We start from the raw sequence: 20,370 nt of genomic DNA, 5'->3' as shown, positions 1-20,370 counted from the left end.
ATTGCTTACTGCACAATGTCCGAGAGCTCAATGAGTCGGTGCACCTTCTGCTCGAGGTCCATCATGCGCTGCAGCGCCATCAGCAGACACGCCGAGCTCCACGCCTGCGTCTCGCACGAGTCCCTGCAGTATGAGCCATCGCGGTTTGTCAGCTCGGGCAGCCCCGCATACGGCGCATTGGCAATGTGGTGCTTCAGCGCAACCATGTGGGCGTGCAGCTCGTGGAAGATCGTGCGAAGCGCATGTGTCGCCTTGCCGCCCGTCGAGCGCTGGTTGACAGCATGCCGCATGAACTCCAGCTGCGCTGCCAGGTAGTACCCGGTCGGCCACAGCCACTCGGGACCCTGGTGGTAGTTGATCCCGTGGGCTACCAGCGCATCATCCGAGTCGTTCGAGTTGTCATAATCCGGCCGGTACCGCATGTCCGACGGATCCAGCGTCCGCATCCCCAGCGGTCCCGACAGCACCGCCCGCATTTTGTGCAGACACACCAGTGCATGGCCTGTATCAAACAGCTCCGGCGCAACCACCATCGCCACCGCAATGTTGGGTCGGAACTGGTAGTCCGCCCACGCCTGGGTCGAGCCGTACGTGTCGCGGTAGATGCCACGCCGGTTCACCAGCGCGGTGTCCACGTGGTACTCAGCATCGTCAGCTGCGCTCAGCGGCACCCAGAAGTGCTTTTCGAAGCTGCGCTGCACCAGCGCATCCCACTCGGCATACGTGACACGCTTCCCCGAGCTGGTCGTCACGCCCTCGAACGGGAACCGCTCCATCTCATGCAGCGACGACACCCACCGCAGCGCTGACTTTTGCAGCCCGACAATTTCAATGTCAGCGCCGTCGCGGGGAGTACCCGGCACCCCGCGGATCCCTGCCTTGTCTGACGAGCCCATCTTGTCCATCCATGTGCCGCAGTTCCACTGGTTGCCGCCCGACACAAACCCTGTGCTGGCAAAGTCAACCGAGACTTCGATGTCGAATCCGGCGTCGCGCATGTGCTCGTCCAGCCGCGGACCCGCATTCCACTCGCGGAACCGGATCCCCTGCGCGTGCCGCTGCAGGATCTCTTGGATCAGCTCGGCCACGGTGCTGGTCGTCGAGAACGCCTGGTCGCTGTCAAACTCTACAAACGTCTCACCGTCAGGGAACCGCCGCGCCACCGGCTCGTCCAGCAGCTCCAGCCCGTTGTCTGCATGGTTGCAGTACGTCTGCACTGCCTGCAGCCAGAACCACGTCGCATCACGTGCGTTGTACCGCGGATACCGCCCCGAGTCCAGCAGGTTCGGGATCAGCCCGTGCTTCAGCGTGCTGCCAAACGCCAGGATATGCTCACGTGCCTCCTGATGCCGCCCAGTCACAAGCAGCAGGCCCTCCAGCGCAATGAACACATCGCGGCCCCAGCACCGCATGTGGTGCGTCGAAAAGTGTGCCAGCCCTGCGCTCATCGACGTGCGCGCCTTGTCCTGGCACACCGGCCGCAGCGCCGCGCTGTTGACGTGTCCGACAAGCTGAACCGATGTCAGCGCCAGCTCACGCGTGAACCGCGAGCTGCTGATGACGTCGCCAGGCATCAGCGCCAGCGCCCGCCGGATCAGCGCGCAATATGCCGTATGCACCGTCAGCGCAAAGTACCGCGGCATCAAAAAGTTCGGCACCCGCTTGACCAGCGCCCAGCGCTCCTCGAACCACGCCGCCAGAATCGCCAGCGGGGCGTGGTACTCGGTGTAGGCATGCAGCCGCCGCACCACGTAGTCCAGCGCCCACGTGCCCTGTCGCAGGTGCCCACACAGCGGATGCCCCAGGTCGTTGTTGGGGATGATATGCCGCAGGTGCGTGTGCCAGCCTTGCAGTCCGCAGTAAGGCAGCGGTCCCAGTCCTGGCACGTCGTATACCCCTTCGCCAATCGTGTCGCGCTCCTCCGCGTCGCACCGGTACAGCGCTGCATTGAGCGCTGCCAGATCAAGCCGCGCTACCGCATCGTCGGCGCTGGTGCGGATCTTCCAGTCAAGGTTAGGCTTGAAATCAACCAGCTGCGTCCGCACCACCAGCACGCTACCAGGGCCAAAGTCCTTGGGCAGCCGCAGCTCAGTGTACATCCCGTGCTCGTCCTCGCGCTCAAACACCCCCGGCGCATCCAGCTTTTCCAGCGTGCTGGGCAGCCCATGGATGAGCCCGTCGTCGCTGTTGCCCTCGCCGTTGCTGCCGCCGCTGCCCGGCCGCAGCCGGTACGCAAACTCGGGATGGACCGCGGTTCCATACAGCCGCGGGTTCTCAAAGTGCGAGTTCTCCGACGCTCCCCTGAATGCGCAGTGGGCCACCATCAGCACGCCATGCCGGGTCACGGGATGCATCCGCTGTACCGTCACAAACTCGTTCTCGTGGTGCACGTGCACCTCCTGGAACTGGGCCATCTCCGCATGCAGCTGGTTGAGCTTGGCCTTGGCCTCCCCCAGCCCGACGCTGAGCGGATCCTCCAGCGGAGCATACTGCCGCGACTCATGGACAATGTTGAGCAGCTCTGGGTACAGCTCGTCGTAGCCCCTGTTGCTGCCTGTAGCGCAGGCGGTCATTGCTACTATCGCCGCATTCGGCAGCGCATCCTGCATTGTGCGCTTCTGCGCCGGCACCTCGTTGTCATGCGTGCAGTCGAAGAATATCGCATGCGGCAGCGACGCACTCAGCGGCGCCACTATGCCATCCACGCGAGTGCCGCCATGCTCGTCGTCTGTGAAGAACCCCGGCTCACCAAGGCAGTCCACCGCCAGCGAACCGACCGGTCGCCCGCCGTGCCGGTGCGCCAGACGCGACATCTCATGCGAGTCCCACGCCTGCATCGCCTCGCGGATCAGCGAGTTGATGCCCAGCCGCTGCACAAAGATCTGGTCCGTGGCTTCTGACCCAGTGAACAGCTCGGCGATCACATACAGATCCGGTTTGACCTTGCGCGCCTGGTCAAGCAGGTACTCCGCGAGCTCAATCGGCGTGCTGTGGCAGTTGTCGATGCGGAACCCGTGGAACGCCTTGGCCATCGACAGCGTGTACTGCCGCATGTGCTCCCACAGCCACGGGTTGTCTGACGCCTGCGTTCCGTAGTTGAGCTTGACACAGTCGCCCCACACAATCACCTCGCGCTGCAGATACGCCTTGGACTGCGGCCCGGCAAAGTTATCCAGCGGATTCCCGCCCCAGATCCACCCGTTGTTGGCCAGGTGGTACAGGTCCTCATTGACCTTTCCCGCGCCCGAATCCCCGCCACGTGGCGTGACTGTAGTGAACAGGGGGTCAACAATCTTGAAATCGTCGTCCACGGGCTTGCCAAACTTCCAGCTGCCGCGGTCCAGCCGCTCGTACTTTACGCGCTCCCCGACATTCTTGCGGATCCGGGCCACGTCGCTGTCGTACTCGCGATAGTACGGCAGGTTTATCAGATCAAGCAGCCGCCGCAGCTGCTCTAGGCCCTGCTTCTTGTCGTTGCCGTTCAGCAGCCGCAGCACCGCCACCGCGCGCTCGCTGTCGATCGTGCGTCCGTGCCGAGTACTCAGCGTGTGCGGGTCGTTGTTGATCACAAACGTCTGCAGCCACTCGTTGCGCTCGTCGCCCTGCAGCTCTGTTGCTTTGGCAATGTCGTCTGCCGACATCTCAACCCCAGCCTTGTCCCACGCATCCGATACCGCCTGCACCGTGCCCTCCACATCCACCACATAAAACTCCCACAGCTTCAATGGCTGGATCACGTGTGTGTTGACCCCCTCCATGAGGCTGTCCACTTGCGCCACCGTGCTGACCATGCGGTCAAATCCGTACTCGGGCAGGTTCTTCGAGAACTCGCACAGCTTGGCATCCAGCTCGTATGCGCTGCGCAGGTGCGGCGAGTTGACCAGGTTGAATCCTGCCTCGGGGTGATCGCACAGCCACTCGGAGTTGTACGCCGTGTGGTTCCATACCATGTCCGTGATCCCCAGCAGATGGTGCTTGTGGTGCATCTCCAGGCAGACCGTGCGCAGCCGCTGGTCCTTCTCCTCCTTGCTCAGCTTCTCGCCCTCAAACAGGTCGTCAGAGAGCTCCAGCTGGTTGTACAGCGAGTACGGCGAGTCCGACCCGCCCCGCTGCTGCATCGGAATGAAATGCAGCATGTTGTACCCCATCTTGCTGCTGTTCGCAAGGTGCTTGCTCCAGCCCTTCATGGGCCCCAGCCACTTGGGGCTGACCGACTGCAGCGCTATGCCATCCAGCGCCAGGTGCTGCCCTCCCAGCGTCAGCTGTGGGTCAACCAAAAAGTATGACGTCGGGGTGCGACGGTCCTTGAACACACGGTACACGCGCTCCAGTGTCGGAACCTCGTCGCTGTCGCACGAAATGCAGTCCGTATAGTCACTCTCTTCGTCATCCACGCTCTTATACGTCACGTAGTACTGATACGGTCCTGGCCGCTGGATGCGGAACTCGCAGATGAGCTCGGTCGAGTTGTTGAAGTTGAACCGCTTCGAGTGGAACTTGGTCCGCACATAGTCCGACCCATCCAGCGGATAGTTCGTGTGCAGAACCGCATCAATCGACGCCGTTGAGCCGATCAGGATACGAAACCGCACTGCGCACGACTGGTTCAGCACTGAAGGAATCCTGATAAACTACGCTTTGGTGCAATGCTTGGTGTTTCGTCAGTAACGGCCATCCTATCCTAGCCTATCCTGCCCCCTCCCCAACGCCATTGGACATGTGTCTTGCGTCAGGCTGGATACATACCGATTTGTCATGGGGCGTGGTGCCGTCCTCGTTCAGGTCCAGGTTCCACACCATGAATGGCGGGTGCTCTGGCTCAACAGGCGTAGAGAATCTCGATACACTCATCGTGAAGGAGTTTAGAGTGTTTGATGAAGTAAGTTGAGGATAGAATAGTACAAATTATACCGATGGGCTTGCTTGAATAAAGAAGACAGAGAGCAAAGTTGGTAGTGATTCTGAAGAAAAGAGCGCACACCAGGGCGACCCCGCGCAGCCGGCCATTTATCCTATGCGATCCTGTGCCATCGATACCAGCCTTGTGCCAAAAGAACACCCCTCGTCCTTCTTGCCCTGCCCAGTACATGCGCGGTGGAGGTGCCCTTCCTTGTAGGTCAGCCGATTGGAATGGCCCGAGGACTCCAAAAGGAGGGAGATGTCCACTGCGCGTGCGAGTGTGCCGCATACACCTGCTCGTTTCCTGCAGAACGTTCAATGCTGCCCAGTCCTTCCCCCAATCCTGTGGAGAGCTAGTCGGCCCCACTGCCCAAGAGAGGAAGCACAGGTCCAAAACAGGAATCGTCTGCGCGCTGTCTGTCGTCCTTGCACCCGTGCCAGTGGTCGAGGATTCCTTTCCACATTTCCGCCGCATCGGACGATAGCGACCAATGCACGGTGCTGGCGCCCATCGGCATCGGGATATGAAACTGCCGCCCAATCTAATCGCAGAATCACGATCAATGCCTCAAAATTGTTCGTTTTGATAAGCAGGCGTGATCAGCCCGCTTGAGCCAGTGCAGACCCTCGCGTACATTTTTTGCACCTGTGCATTCGTTCAATTCGCATTCTCTTTATTTTCCATACCCCCCTTTACGCTATCATGTTTGGACTTGCAAAGGCGTTCGGTCGTCTGAATGTGGCCGCAGGTGTGACAAAGAGCGTGTACACGGCGAGGTAATTTGAACCCCACCCCTGTTCTGGTGATTGTAAGCGCCCCTGCAACAAGCGACAATGAGCCTAATGCTCCTTCCCCTTCTTTGTATTCTAGCGCCATGAGCCGGCTCCACACCACCGCGCAACGGTACCAGCAGAGCAGCAAGCCGCCGACAGCCGATCAGACAGCCTCATCAGCGTTCGACATTGCCGAGGAAGCCAGCGGATCGGGCTCCGCAACCGCCAGCGAGTACCGTATTGTCAGCGCCGGTAAGGGCCAGGGAACAGTCAAGATCCGCGAGTACGAGTACAGCACTGCCAACTTCCACGTGAGCCCGCAGAAGCTGCGTATGATCGGCAACCAGATCACTGGTCTGTCGGTGACCGAGGCCATCCGCCAGATGCAGTTCTCGGCAAAGAAGGCGTCCGACCGCATCAAGCACTCGCTGGTGTGGGCTCGCAAGAACGCCATTTTCCAAAAGGGCATGAACCCGGACAACATGTACATCAAGCAGGCCCGGGTCGGCAAGGGCCAGTTCCGCAAGCGCCTGGACCCGAAGGCCCGTGGTCGCTTCGGTGTCATCCATATCCCGTATGCCCACATGAAGTACGTGTTCTGGGAGAAGATGCCTGAGGCCAAGCCTGAGCCCCGCAATGTCATGGAGAAGGCGCTGCTGGCTGGCGATCTGCCCCGGCGGAAGATCAAGGGCTTCAAGCTCACCAAGCGCGTGTGGACGCCGCTCAACGAGACCAAGCCGGTGTACAATGCCAAGCAGTTCTACAACTGGTAGAGAATAGCACCTTTTTATTCCTAAAACGCAAATAGAGATCTCATATCTTCGATTTTCTTGCAGATATCCTGCTGCGTGCGATCAAGCTCATCAGAGATCGCCTCGCGCGTCTCGTGATCCAGTGTAAAGTACCGCTCGCAGAGATCGCCGTCCACCACACACCGCACAGGCACGACTGCAGACCGGTACGACTGGTGGTCCCGGCCCGAGATTGGCGGCGCTCGCTCGCGCATCAGCTGCTCCAGCTTCTGGAACAGCGTCACGTCGCTCTGACTGACAAACGGCACAGCCACCTGCACAGACCCAAGCAAAGTCGTATACAGAATCACCTCCCGCCCGCCAGCCGCCAATGCACACGTCTCAATGGATGTAATGATGTCGCCAGTGTGGTACTCGACAACGGAGCTCCACCGGTTTGCCGCTCCACCCAGCCTTGGCTTCTCGTAGATCAGACGATTGCCCGTCGGATCCGTCTGCAGCGACCTTGACACGGATTCGGGTGCACGCACACCAAACAAATTGCCAAACTTGTCGCCAGCAACCACCGTGTCTCCGTCGCCCAGAGCATGCATGCACGTAATGTACCGTGGCAAGGTGTCATCGAGGATGACATGGAAATTGTGCGTGTTCTGATTAAACGTCACAAGCTGCACCGACTCCTGCACGTCGCCAATAAACAGCTGCGAGGGCTCGGACGGGTGCGGACGGATCACGCTAACCAGCCGCGGGGCGACCACGCTCTGCGCCTTCTTCAGCAGCCGCTTGATCCCGAGATCATACAGACGCAGCACGCGGCCAAGCCCCACCACCAGCATGCCATTGAACGCTGCCAGCGCCTGCGGGATCTCATCAACGACAGTTGCGTGCAAAAGCTCCAGCTGCGTACCTTCGTTGATCCACCGGTAGATGCGAATCGACGCATCGCTGCACGCACGCGGCTTCAACGTCATGTTGCGCGCACAGCCAACTGCCACGAACTTTTCGTCAGGATGGCTCGCAAATGTCACTGTGGCCATCGATACCGCTACCTGGTTGTCTGTGAGCTCGATGATCTGCGTGCTCTCGCCGTCGAATGGATTCAGAACCCGAATCAGCGACGCCCACATGCCTGATCTGGATCTGACCAGACCAAACTGCTCCGGCGGCAAGACCGCGCTTTCCGCCTCCTCTTCACTATCCACAACACCACGAGCAAGCAGCTCCTGCCTGAACTGGGTCGCCGAGTAGTGCCCATGCTCTGCCTCGATGATCACAAAGTGCTTCGACGCGTCGTTCAGGATAAAGTCGCGTGGCGTATACGTCAGCCCAATCGTCGCTTGGTTCAGCACGGAATCGAGCCGATCCAGTGTCAGGATCCGCAGAGTGTTCTCGACCACAGCGACGATCCCCTCAGGACACTGATCTGAGCTGAACGATGACGCATATGTCAGTGCATCATACGACAGCGGGGTAGTGCGTAGCCTTCCTTGGTGCACGTGGCTGATCCATGGCGCTGTCGAAAGCGCCACAACTGCCTCCTCACCACGCACCTTTATTGTGCACAGCTGCACTGCCTGGCTGCCCAGGAACTGCATCCGCGAATCCTCAATTTCGCCCGATACATCGTCAATAGACGCCCGCATCTGCAGGCCGTTGCGCAGCCCCACATACAGTGTCAGTGTCTCCATCTGGCTGACGATGGCCACAGACTGCGCACACTCAGCAACCGCCTGCATGCTCAGTGGCTCGAGACAGCGCTGTGGATCAAGCGAAAAGATCCTCACTGTGTCGTCCTCGCACCCAACCGCCAGGAACGACGCATTCCGCTGGCCCTCAGCAACAGGTGACAGCGCCAAACACGTCGCATCGCTGCCGATAGCCAGTCGCTCGTCGTACTCGCGCAGCGTGCCAGTCTGCAAATCGAGCTCAAAGTATATCGCCTGGCCGCCGGAACGAGCCAGCGTTACAACAACCTGCCGTGAGTTTGCTGCGCTGCTTGAAATCTCGCGGTTCTGTGGCGGCTGCCATTCGTTTACCCGCCCATCAGGAAGGATGTGGCGCACGGCCCGTGGCGTAACCTGTAGCAGTGCTCCACCATCGAGTCGGTGCAGACACAGGGTTGGTGATGATGTAAGGAATCCTGAATCGGTGACTTCCTCGACTTCCTCCCCTACCGACAGCACCAGCGTAGCGTCCAAGAAGCTCACCACAATGTACTCGTCATGCTCGTCATTGATGTTGCGCCGGACCGTCCACACGGCCTGCGGATTACCCGGGAGCTCTGAGACTGCCAACTCTGCCACTTCGAGCCCGTGACGCACTACCTTCAGCGATGAGCGCGCTCCTTGCCCGCACAGCGAGTAGATCTGCGGCATCTGTTCACCTGTCAGATTCAGCACCTTGCTCTTGAGCATCGGGCACAGGCTGTCGATCTCATCGACCATGGCCAGGCTGGCCATCTCATGCGGCTGGAAGTATACCAGCTCGTCGTTCTCCTCAGTACTCGTGTACTCAACCATGTCGACCTCATCGCCCAGGTTCTCAAACTGGTACAGCTGGTGGCTGCCGCTCTCTGACGCCGCAAACAGAAACCCAGCGCGCAGGATCCCAATGCTAGCACACCTTGGGATCGTGTCAAAGTACTTTATCGTCAGCCGCTCGACAGCATCCTCGGCGAAGTCAACCGTAATCTTGTACAGATCGCCGTCCTCGCTCTGCGCCAGAATGAAGAACGCCGTTTTAGTGCGGTGCACAGCGCTAGCCACAATCATTAGCCCGCGGCCCGTGTCCTCAAGCGGGTTGACTCGCCGTGGAATCGGCACCCGGTGTTCCCGAGCCGCCTCCAGGTTGTGCTTGTATTCAATGAACCCTTCGGAGCACACCAGCACACCAGATGGCCCGTCGCTACTGCCTGGCAGCGCAATCAGCTTGTTGGCTGTCTTGCTGATCGGTGTGCTCCACTTGCGCACAACATGGTTCAGCCCAAGATCAAGCTCATAGTACACCAAGAGCTTCTCTGCCTCTGCATCCGGATCGTGGTCGGTGTCGCCGTAGTTGGTCTCTATTGTCGCAAACACCGGGTTCTCGTAGCCAACATCAACGCCGACAATGTCAAAGCAGATTGACTGGGCCTTGTTGGCCTCAAGCGGCGATCCCATCATCACATTGCCTTCTGTATCACGGCTGATAATGTACACGAGCCTGGCACGCTCAACACTGCCCACCATGACTGCTCGCCCGCGCGGGTCGCTGGCAACATACTGGCCCGGTATAATCCGCCGGAGCCCGGTGCGTCCATATTCGTGATACTGGAGCGTCTTAAACCTGTTCTCCTTAGTGTCAAACTCGAGTACAGCCGCTGCTCCTGTGTCGGAGCCGAGCACAACATAGTCCTTAGTGCTGCCGGTCAGTCGGAATGGCGCAATGCTGCGGATACGGCAGAACAGGTCCTCCGAGTATATCACCGACAGCTTGCCTGTGTTCGTGTCCGCCTTCCACAGCTCCAGCCGTTGCTGCCGCGCTACCACTACCTCCTGCTGCTTGGTGCCCATGAAATGGCCCAGAATCGCAGCGCTGATTGTCGTTGGCGCCTGCAGAGAGAGGTTATATAAGAACATTTGTTGTGAAAATAGCGCTCCTGAAAATGGGTGAAGGCAAAAGACAGGTATAAAACGCGCAAGAGCGCCTCGCTCACGTAGTTGACTGAGCTGATTCGCGCGAGCCGACCGAGAAAAATTTACGAATGAGTCGCAATGGTCTTTCCTACACTTTTTGCGAGGTGCGAGCTGAACTTTTTTTTTTTTCTCCTCTTGGTCAAGCTCGATTGCCCTTGCTGTTTTCACTTTTTCTACATACACAAAATTCGAGGCCATGGACGTTGACGCGCGCGAAATCACCCGTCTGTGGAGGGTCTACCGTACTGTGCACCAAATGTGCTCTGCTCGTGTAAGTAGCAAGGAGAACAGCGCTGAATGGGCCGACAGCGCAACCTGCACTGGGTGCTTGCGATACTTATTGCTCATGTCTGTATACCAATTTCTAGGGCTACCTGGTCTCACACCGCGATATTGACCGTGATCTGGAGTCGTTCCGCTCAGAGTTTGCGCCGGCTGGAAAAGTGGATCGTAACCGGCTAACGTTTGTTGTGCAGAAGCGCGACGACCCCGCGAGCCAGATGTTCCTGTTCTTCCCGGAGGACAAGTCGGTAGGCATCAAGCCGATCAAGCAGTACATCAACAAGATGGCTAACGAGTCTGTGACGCGCGGCATTGTGATCTTCCGCAAGTCGCTGACGCCCTCAGCCAACAAGCTGATGTCGCAGGTCACTGGAAAGTACCGCATGGAGGCCTTCGATGAGGCCAACCTGCTGGTCAACATTACTGAGCACGAGCTTGTGCCGCAGCACAAGGTCTTGAGCGATGAGGAGAAGAAGGGCATTTTGAAGCGCTATCGCCTGAAGGAGACCCAGCTGCCGCGCATTAGCAACGATGACCCCGTTGCCAGATACTACGGTCTCACGCGTGGCCAGGTCGTCCAGATCATCCGTGCTTCGGAGACTGCTGGCCGCTATGTCACCTACCGTCTCTGCATGTAAAACTGGATGTTGGATAAATAAAGCCTGCTGCTCGATGTTTCATTAAACCCACGCTACGAAAAGTCATGCAAGAACCGATCGATCTCGAACCTCACACTGCGAGCGACGGCCCGGATCGTCTCTAGGCTGACGTTGCACTTGCAGTTGATGCTGTCAAGCCGATCGCCGGCCGAGACCTTTGTCAGCAGCCGCAACGTAATCAGCGAGGCCATCTGCGTCTGCACGTCGACAGAACTGTCAACCGGCTCGGCGATGATGCTGTAGAATATTGCCAGCATGCGCTCAATACCAAATGACTTTGGTCCCAGCAACTGCTGTCGATTACTGCTGCCCAGCGAGTCGTCTGCACTTGTCTTGTGTCTGCGCCGCTTGCTGGCGTTTCCTTTGCCGCGTGAAAAGAACTGCACATCCAGACGCGATGGGTTGTAGGACGCCAAGTACGCTGAGATCAGCAAGAACTTTGTGTAGTATGGCAGATCCAGTCCGTCGCCGACCTCCGCCATGCCGTATATGGAGTTGGTGATATCGTCTGGGTTTGTCTTGGCTGACGCCTTGACGGAATTGCGTTGCCATTCCGAAGTTGAGATCTCTCGTAGATACAGCTTGTCTGTGGCCGCGACAAAGTACGGCTGGCAGAGCTTGAAGAGCCGGGCAAACTCGTTCCGTGTTGCCTGGCCCTCAAACACCGGCTGCACAAACTTTGGATACAGCAGGGCTACTAGGTGCCGCAGCTCGCTCAGATCGACGCAATTCCGATGGAATACTTCATACACTGCATCCACGAATGTCAAGAAGAACTCGCGCGGCTCATCATCAGGACAGTCCGAGGCCAGGATCTCCAGGACGTGCTGCTTGGTATAATACGAAAAGTACACCTGTATCGGGTCAACCGCCCCGCCGTGCCGTGGCCGAAACTTGTCCCACACGACATTTGAAATCATCACCACAGAGACCTGCGCGCCTGTCAGCTCCGACAGCCGCAGCAGCACCGTCAGCAGCATCGGCCCGCGATCGCGCAGCCGCTCAGCCTGGTCCAGCACAATATAATGTGTTCCTCTCCTGCCTTTCAGCATAGTCCGTGCATGGGCTACAAAATCAACCGAGGTATCGCTTTTGGCCACATTGGCATATTTGTTCTCTCGGTTCGGGACATGGCCCGCCCATGCATTCAGCACGCGCTCAAACAGTAGCCGCGACGTAAAACACTCCACGCAGTTGACCAGCGCATACTGCTGGCCTGCTGGGTCATACTGTGCAAACAGCTCTCGCACGATCGTGCTCTTGCCCGTTGCGCTCGGTCCGTAAACAAAGATGCCTGGCGGGGACGGATCCTCAGGTTCTCCAAGCAGTGATAGAAGCAGGTCAAGCTCACCGTCGCGCCCTGGGAACTGCTTGCGCAGCCTTCTGCCCAGTGCGTCCACGTCCATGTCAAAGTACTGTTTATTAAATGTAAAAGGTAAATAAAATTCGCAGAGAACAAGAGCGAAACTGCGTAGTAGAGCCAAGGTAGGTGCTCAAAAAACGACTCCGATTCGGCTCGTTTCTGATTTACGCAGCTCGTTTTTTGCTACGACTCGACGATGGTGGTACGTTTGCTTCAAAGTTTGGGCGGATGCCAGGGGCGGTTGTTCGTCTGGCTGCAGAGCAAACGGCACCCAATCGCTGGTGCCGCTCCGACATAGCCCACTCGCTATGCCCTTCCTCTAGGTGGTGGTAATTTATACTGCGGCAAGCTTACTAATGAGCAGTTTAACGAGCCAATGCCAATTTGGCAATAAGCACATCCCTATACCACTCCACTCACCCCAAGCGTGACATCCATAGCGCCACACCTGTATGAAAGCCACGCCGACCTAGTTCTGTGTTTCTGCCGACAAGCGCCTGCTGCTGTTTCTGATTTCTGAAAAAGTAATTCTTTTTGTGGTCGGCTGATGTGTCAAGGTACAATGCGCGATCAACGCCAGACCGCTAGCATTCATTCCTCACAACCAGTCCACCTTCTGGTCTGGCAAATAGAAACGATGCATGTCGCTCCTTTATTAGAGGTTTATTGACAGGAGCAGATAGGATTCGTTTCAAACGCGCAAGGGTAATGGTTTGCTGTACCCTTGAACAGACATATGTACCAAAGGAACAGCCTTTTACGAGGTACCGGCATTTACAACCAAATGTTCTACTTCCGAAATCTGAGTACTGGTGTCCAGACTTAAAGTCAAACAGAGCTTGAACTCGCATTCTTCTCCGATATGAACGCCATTGTTCTACCATATATTTGGGGAGCCATAAGGCACACGAGCTACACACATATGTCGTTGCGACAACAGGAAGGATGCAGGCTAGCTGTAATGGTGCGGAGGTGGCTTTTGCGACAACAGGAGGGATAGCGAGTAAGAGCAGTATTTGCATACCCCATTGCATGACGAGATATATGGCAACGGCAGCCACACCAGTTTGTAGTGCTTTCAGCCAAAACCCCTCTCCATATCCACTCACTACACCGTCCTTAGTTGCCTCGGGGAGAAGAGGGCAAGCGTTTCGACGAATCGACGCGCTAGTTGGTGCTGTTACATGGATGCAGTGGACAGTAGAACCCCTTTCTTCCTATTTGTAGAAAAACGCAGTATTAGCTTGTTCGCAGCCAGACACAAGAAATTGTGGCTGGCACGGCACGCAGGGGTATGCTTCTGTTGTCTGGCCACTCGCTTTCTCTCCCCAAAAGGCTGTGAAAGCGGGGAGAGCCACCAGCGCCACGGCAATATGCCTGCTTGGATCCTTGGCCATGCTATTGCTGCTAGAAGAGTAATGTGTAGGAGTATGCTGTCGAGGATCTAGGGCCAAATGCCTTGTACAAAGTATGATAGCTACAGTTTGCACAGGCAACTAGAATAGCCATTTGGGCTATCAATAGCATGTGTCCGTCTTTGTCATTAATTGTTGTTTTCTTATTTCATGGCCAACAAAACGACAGGGGAAAGAGAAACTCGAGCGACATTTCGACTATGCAAGTGGTGGTTGGGTCAATGATCCCATGTGCTACTGCGCACTGACGACAGCGAATAAAGCGCCGGTGTATTTCATGACAAAAATAAAGGCGCATTTTGATGCAACTCTTGTGATATCGCAACATGCTCATTTCGCCTTTGTAAAATAATTTCGCCGGTAACCGTGCACCATGATGAAAAGTCAACGTTCTGAGTGACCGCCAGGTGGTATTAGCAATTGGCCTCTGCTAATAGACCCACGGTTCACATTCGCCCGCAATCTGGAAGGGAGGGAGCAGATGCAGGATTATGAATGGCAAAGGAACCATGACCAGCAGAGGTCCCTTATCCTGATTTTTCCGTTTCAGCATCAATTCAGCATCGCCACCGTTGTCTAGCTTCGAATACACTTGTGTCCTTCCTCATCGTTGTTTTGCGGGACATAAAGCAGTTGTGCCATTTTCCGGCCAGAAATAAAAAAAGTGGAGATGGCAGCATCCTCCCGCTACATTCTTTTGGGGAGGGAGGCAGATGTTTGCAATGATGCTGAATCGCCAGACCGAGCAGCCTACCAGCGTGGTTTGCTTCGATATTATTGTCGTCCAAGTGTTGTTTTAGGGAGGAGAGGGAGGAGAATGACCATTCGTCCAGGCGAATCCCGACACGAAAGACCCAACGATAACAATTAGCTGAAGGAAAAGGGGGACATGCTATTCAATTAAGCATGAACAAAGTGCTTTCTGCCAATTGAAAATAGGGGAGGGGTAGAACTGGAGGGTATCTTACCATTTCTCTGCCATTAAGCTTCATATTTGCGTACCGCTATATGGTCCATTGACCTGCGTATGGCGGTATTGCAGCAGATTTTTTCCGCCAAACCTTTTTGCTTAAAGGAATTCCCAACGGCATATTCATATGCACTTGGTTTTAGATCGGTATAAAAGTAGCACTTGCCCGTTTCCAAGGCGTTGCGATTTCTTGATAAAGACCTGTTCCGGTATCTCAGAACGATTTTCTCTTTCTTGTTTTATTTCCCTTGCGGAGCAGCACCTAATAGCCACATTGCCTCCCCGCTCACCTTGATCCGCTGCCTTACGCTCCCTCATTTCCCTTCCTTGTATCTATTTTTCTCACCAGGTCGCCATACACATATCCCCCGCGCAATAGCTGACGCAGCGTATTCGGTTTTGGCAACAGCTCCTAAAAATATACGCATAGCAACATTTGCAGCTCGCCCACATTTGCAATCATTGCGACACGGCGTTCGTTGTCGTTTGGTAACGGGTGCTGCGTCTTTTTACTACAGAAGGACTCTTTGTATACTTCTCTCTCTCCTTTTCCCTTTTATTTTTTCGCATCTACGGCAATTACCATCCTCTGTTTTTCTCTCGCTTTTTTCTTCGCCGCGGCAAGCACACGACACGCTCAGTGGCAAACACAGCCTTTTGGCCCGCAATAGTGCCTTGCCCCTACGATCCGCGCCATATCGAAAAAGCGCCGGCGTAGCATAAAACCGTAGCGAATTCCTCGAAGACACCCGCGCATACCCGCATTTCAACCTCTGCCGGCTTCAGACTTTCACACGCGGTGGCAACATCTCATCCCCCAAAAGAGAGGCGCTGGATTACGTTCTTTTCCCCCTTCGTCGTCTCTTGCACCAGCCATTGCGATTCGCTGAATTCCACGCGTACTCCCCTTGACCGCTTCCCTTTTTCGCATTCTATTCGCATTTTCCCAGCTCTATCTTGCGCCCTACCTTACAGCCTGCAACCTGCACCGACGCAGAGCACGCTTCTCTTCCAACGTATATTTGTGTGGGTTCCATCATTCCCCTTTTTGAGTTACCCTGGGAGCAAAATTTCCATTTCAAACTAGCACCCAGCTCATATACTGTCCACACAATACTGCTTGGCCGTATCCATCTTTTCTCAGGCAGTGGACTGGACTCGCAACTCTGCTTGCATAGCTGGCACTCACTAGCTGCTTATTCTGCCATCTCGGCGACGAGGAAACGGCGTTTCGATTACAAATACGTTCATTATCTGCCTTCATCCTGGCTCGCTCCATTCTTCATTGCATCCTACCACCATTTCTTCATTTATTTTTCCATCACACGCCTGGCCAACCACCAGCTCACATACCCTCTTAATTTCGCACTTAGTTTTATCTTGGTTCTTCGCTGCCTTGACCCGAGCAACCCTTTTCCCGCTTCGTAGTTCAGACTCGATTTCCACCTTCTTTTTATCATCTGCGGAGCCAGTTTAATCTGCCTGTCGCCCGAGAGCGATATTGTTATTTCCACAATCCCTATTTTCTTCAAACACAGCGCTTAATAGCATTGCTGCAGCTTTTATCTATCTCCCCTGTTTTTCAACTTATTTCCATTTCGGGATAAACACCATCTCATATTTCTAATTCTCTTCCCGGCCATCCTGGTAAACACAGACACTGTTATACCAGGCCAGTGTCATTCGGGGGTTCAACCTACTCACTTCTCAGAAAGTCGAGCTTCTTCCAGCTGTTTAGAGTTCGCAACTTGCTCTCCCCACGAGCACACCATCCCAGCACTGCTACTTTCTTTGTCTTATTTATACCCGGGCGCCGCTGAAGTTTACTTTCTTCGTGGGCCCATCTTTTCTTCAGTTCAACCTCCTGCTGCTACAAGACTTACTTCTATATTACTTCATTCCGCGCGTCACTAGTCGACTCATCCCCTACCAAAAAAGTGCAGGCATAAGCAATGAACCAGAATCCGTTTGCCTTCTTTTCTGCAGACCCCAACGGCTATGCTCCGCTGCCTGACCCCCTCGGCAACAACCCGTACCTCGACGCCCGTAGTGGAATGCTGCTGAAGGATGATTCACTCCACACATCATCAATGTCGCAGGCTTCGCATGAGACAGATTCAAACCCGTCGACTCCATCCAAGAGCAAAAAGTCCGAGCGGCGCACTCCCAAGAGCAAGGCCGAGGTGTCCGAGCGCATGCGCCGGTGGCGCGCTGAGAATGCCGAGAAGAACCGCCTCAACGACCTGCGCTGCCGCGTGTACCGTCAGGCGCGTCTGCGCTTTGGCAAGGACCCAACACCCGAGCGTGAGGCTTGGATCCAGTCAGAGATCTTCCGTCGCCTGGAGCGCCGCCGCCTACGTGAGGCTATGAAGGGCAACAATGGGTCGTGTCCAGCACCCACTGCTATTGCCAGCCCAGCTTCTGTGGCCATGGGACTTGGTGGCCATACTGCTGGCGGCCCAATTACCCGGTCAAGGAGCACCGTGCATCCGTTCCCGATCCACATGGCGGGCTCTGCAGGTGTCCCTGACCATGCTATGGGGTTCCCAGCGACACCCTATGCGATGATGATGGGCAACGGCACGCATGAGTCGCAGCAGCACAGCCAGCAGCAGCAGCAACACCACCACCACCAGCAACAGCACCATCATCAGCAGCATCACCATCAGGGCCAACAGCAAATGCACTACGGTCACCACCAGCAGCTCTCTCACCAACAGCAGCAACACCAGGCCCAACAGCAGTCGCACTTCCCTCAGCCGCATCAGTACCAGCACAATCAGCAGCAGGACGCGCATCATCACCAGTTATCGCACAACTTCATTGCTGGTGCCTCGGCTGCGCTGCCGCACACTGATATCTACGGCGGTTTCAAATTCATCAACCCGCTGTATCAAGGGCGGCTGCTGTCTCCGCAGACGAATGCCTCCCAACAGACTGCGCAGTCGCTCTACCCCACTCATCAGCATCAACACCAGCAGCATGTCGACCAGCAGCAACACCACCACCAGCAGCAGCAGCATCATCACAGCCAACAGCAGCAGCAAGCGCAGCAGCAGGCTGGCGCAAATTTTGCTGGCACAAACGGTGTCTCCGCACATACTGTGCCGTCACAGGTTAACCCCTCGAGCGCAGTTGCCGCTGCCGCAGTCGCTGCCGCTGCCGCTGCAGTTGCTGACCTCTCCAACCCCTTCCAGCTGCCGTCGGCTAATGGCACCGGAATGTATGGCTACTATTCCGAGTCGCTGCCGCCATGGGAAGCCTCAAACGGTAGTACAGAGCTATCCAATGGGCAGTCGCATTCGTCGCCGTCGACGCCGGTAGACAACACTGTAGTATCGCAGGCCCAGTACACTCTGCATGCGGTAGACAACCCTGTGTACCCGATAGACTCGGTGTCAGGGTCAACCGGACCGTCAGCCACGTCCTCCTCGTCAATGACCCCGGCAAGCATTATCAATCAGCCCATTGCCACGCCATCATCGGTTGCGCTACTCGACCCGTCATCTGTGTCGGTCGATACCGATAGTGCCAGCATCCTGACTGACATCAAGCGTGATGGCAGTGCCAACAGTGCCGATGCTGTGTCGAGCAGCCATGGGTCGACTTCCAGTGACCTGACAGCAGTTGTCTCGCAGCAGGCATCGTCATCATATCTGTACGGGTTCCAGCACGAATCTGCTGGCTCGCCATCCCTGAATGATGTCGCAAGCAACCTGTTCTCGCTGCGTCAGATGAGCGGAAACAATAGCCAGGAGGCTACCTCCCTTGACGAGCAGCGCAGCGAGGCTGCTGAAAAGCACAGTTCATTTGACGAAGTGTCCCCAGTCGACCGGTTAGCAGCAGTAGCAGCGGCGGCAGCCTCGGCGTCACAGGACCCCCCACAAATGAAGCAGGATGGTGTGTTATCGCCGAATCCGGCTGAGCTGATGCAGCAGAGCCAGGAGCAGCAAAGTGTGCAGCAGCAACAGGAGCAGCAGCAGGAGTCGCAAGCGGATGCCCACCGGCTCCGGCACAATCTGCTGCAGGGCTCATTCAATCTGGGCGTGGTGCCTGATAATGTCAATTTCAGCAATTACTAATACTCTCCTCATTTCTGCTTTTGCAAGCATCCGTTTCTATCTAAATATCTTAATATACAACCCTGATCTCCATGATCCTGATTACAGGCTGACTCTATATGTGGACCATGTATGTATGCCATATGTCTAGACATGCTGGTGCAACTCGGCAGTTTTGATATAGGCATACACTGCATGAAACCATTGGCAGAATGGTCGTTTATAAGCACTATAGGCTATCATTATTAGCATTGAGAGGTGCCATGTAGCTCCAAGTTTGCATGGCAAGACCCTTTATGCATGGCTCACTTTTATCTGCCAACTGGACATTTAGAGCATTGTCTATTGAAAGCAGGGGATGCAGATTATGTGCCTGAAATCTACAACTCTAGGGTAGCTGAGGGGGAAGGCGAGACCACGACCTGTCGCAGGGCACTCACCAACGATGTATCGTCAGCATGCTCCACAGCCTCAATACCAAAGTACACAGACCTCCAGGCGCTCTGCACTACCTTGTCGACCAAAGCGCTGTCTGGTCTGGTCTGACTGCAAGCAAATGCGCGGGCTGAGCTGACCCAGTCATCAATTAGATTATGGATGGCTTGGGCGTCGCGCTCATTGACAACCGGCGATGACGCTGCGGAAGCGCCCATGCCTGTACTCTGCACAGCCGACGGCGCACCGGTTGCACCAGGGGCATGTGGCAGCTGCCTAGACGCGCGCCGCCGGGGCTCTGCTGGCGTGGCCGGTGGCTGAGAGTTGGCGCCCGGCGACGATACGGCTGAGGGGCGCTGCAGATTAGGAGGCACGCCGGCGTAGCGCAACACCCATGAGCGAACAAAGGCTGCATCAACCACGACCTGGTGGAACTCGGCTGCAGTCTCAAACACGACCGGCCGCAGGCGCACGGCCTCCAGGGCTGCCTTGATTATCTGCATTGCCAGGTGCGTCAGGATCTTACCGGCTGAGAGCGGGTTGATGCTGGTCGGGAAAATATCGACACGCTCGGCAAACAGGCGATCAATGTTTGACAATATGTGCGCGTGCAGATTCGAGCTGTATCCGCCAGACGACGTGTGGTGCATGTTGGTGTTGGCTGGGGAGCCCGATACGCCGAGCCGCAACGCATTAGCCCCGCTGAACGCCTGAGCATTGGCACGGTGCTGAGACCTGGCCGTCGGCTCGCATGACTCTTCGCCGATACGGCTAGTATCATGGGGCGACTCCAGGACGCTGAGCGTTGATGAGAAGATCGGGTCGTAGAACAGGGCGTTGGTGTCATCCTCAACCTGTTTCAGCCAGCGGCAGATGGTAAGCCACACCTCGCTGACACGGGTGATATGCAGAGAGCGGGCAGGCGCCATGGTTTTATCGAATGAGCGCTGCTCGAGCGACGTGGTCGAAAACCGCTTCTGCAACTCGTCGACCACAATTGCTGGCGAGTGCAAGTCGTAGGGGTGCATTTTGAGGTAGTCGGCCGAGATGTCCTGGCCCACAGTCATCACAAAGTGACGAACCAGC

At 56.2% G+C, this 20,370-nt stretch overlaps 6 protein-coding genes across 6 annotated transcripts; 3 read left to right on the top strand and 3 right to left on the bottom strand.

The window, feature by feature from the left end:
* Window positions 1–5: 5 nt before the first annotated feature.
* On the bottom strand, window positions 6–4,892 carry DL89DRAFT_283520 (glycogen debranching enzyme; the record flags this gene model as incomplete). The annotated part of the gene is made up of 2 exons (XM_040889739.1): window positions 4,747–4,892; window positions 6–4,631 (listed from the first exon to the last, which is right to left on the bottom strand). Exons 1-2 carry the CDS (start codon window positions 4,849–4,851, stop codon window positions 6–8), a joined length of 4,731 nt encoding a protein of 1,576 aa, XP_040743514.1. The 5' UTR covers window positions 4,852–4,892.
* Window positions 4,893–5,592: 700 nt separating this feature from the next.
* DL89DRAFT_267108 (ribosomal protein L22) lies at window positions 5,593–6,489 on the top strand. The gene has a single exon (XM_040887366.1). The coding sequence runs from the start codon at window positions 5,775–5,777 to the stop codon at window positions 6,444–6,446; it is 672 nt and encodes a 223-aa protein (XP_040743513.1). The 5' UTR covers window positions 5,593–5,774; the 3' UTR covers window positions 6,447–6,489.
* Window positions 6,453–10,062, bottom strand: DL89DRAFT_267107 (pre-mRNA-splicing factor RSE1). The gene has a single exon (XM_040887365.1). It carries the CDS (start codon window positions 10,040–10,042, stop codon window positions 6,467–6,469), a length of 3,576 nt encoding a protein of 1,191 aa, XP_040743512.1. The 5' UTR covers window positions 10,043–10,062; the 3' UTR covers window positions 6,453–6,466.
* Window positions 10,063–10,253: 191 nt separating this feature from the next.
* Window positions 10,254–11,116, top strand: DL89DRAFT_245817 (RPB5 subunit of DNA-directed RNA polymerase). The gene is made up of 2 exons (XM_040885095.1): window positions 10,254–10,370; window positions 10,468–11,116. The coding sequence occupies exons 1-2, from the start codon at window positions 10,296–10,298 to the stop codon at window positions 11,017–11,019; spliced, it is 627 nt and encodes a 208-aa protein (XP_040743511.1). The 5' UTR covers window positions 10,254–10,295; the 3' UTR covers window positions 11,020–11,116.
* On the bottom strand, window positions 10,734–12,489 carry DL89DRAFT_148577 (uncharacterized protein). Its single transcript, XM_040883506.1, has one exon. It carries the CDS (start codon window positions 12,444–12,446, stop codon window positions 11,073–11,075), a length of 1,374 nt encoding a protein of 457 aa, XP_040743510.1. The 5' UTR covers window positions 12,447–12,489; the 3' UTR covers window positions 10,734–11,072.
* Window positions 12,490–17,335: 4,846 nt separating this feature from the next.
* On the top strand, window positions 17,336–18,931 carry DL89DRAFT_267105 (uncharacterized protein). The gene has a single exon (XM_040887364.1). It carries the CDS (start codon window positions 17,356–17,358, stop codon window positions 18,868–18,870), a length of 1,515 nt encoding a protein of 504 aa, XP_040743509.1. The 5' UTR covers window positions 17,336–17,355; the 3' UTR covers window positions 18,871–18,931.
* The last annotated feature ends 1,439 nt before the right edge of the window (window positions 18,932–20,370 follow it).

The sequence above is a fragment of the Linderina pennispora genome, assembly GCF_002104995.1.
Source record: "Linderina pennispora strain ATCC 12442 chromosome Unknown DL89scaffold_6, whole genome shotgun sequence".
Taxonomy (NCBI): Eukaryota; Fungi; Kickxellomycota; class Kickxellomycetes; order Kickxellales; family Kickxellaceae; genus Linderina; species Linderina pennispora.
The sequence above is the reverse complement of the archived record's forward strand: the minus strand, read 5'-3'. Positions and strand labels throughout refer to the sequence as shown.

Coding starts and splice junctions, on each gene's coding strand:
- DL89DRAFT_267108 (XM_040887366.1), top strand. CDS start 5,775: ATGAGCCGGCTCCACACCACCGCGCAACGGTACCAGCAGAGCAGCAAG.
- DL89DRAFT_267107 (XM_040887365.1), bottom strand. CDS start 10,042: ATGTTCTTATATAACCTCTCTCTGCAGGCGCCAACGACAATCAGCGCT.
- DL89DRAFT_245817 (XM_040885095.1), top strand. CDS start 10,296: ATGGACGTTGACGCGCGCGAAATCACCCGTCTGTGGAGGGTCTACCGT. Junction 10,371..10,467: donor ACCAAATGTGCTCTGCTCGT/GTAAGTAGCAAG, acceptor ACCAATTTCTAG/GGCTACCTGGTCTCACACCG.
- DL89DRAFT_148577 (XM_040883506.1), bottom strand. CDS start 12,446: ATGGACGTGGACGCACTGGGCAGAAGGCTGCGCAAGCAGTTCCCAGGG.
- DL89DRAFT_267105 (XM_040887364.1), top strand. CDS start 17,356: ATGATGGGCAACGGCACGCATGAGTCGCAGCAGCACAGCCAGCAGCAG.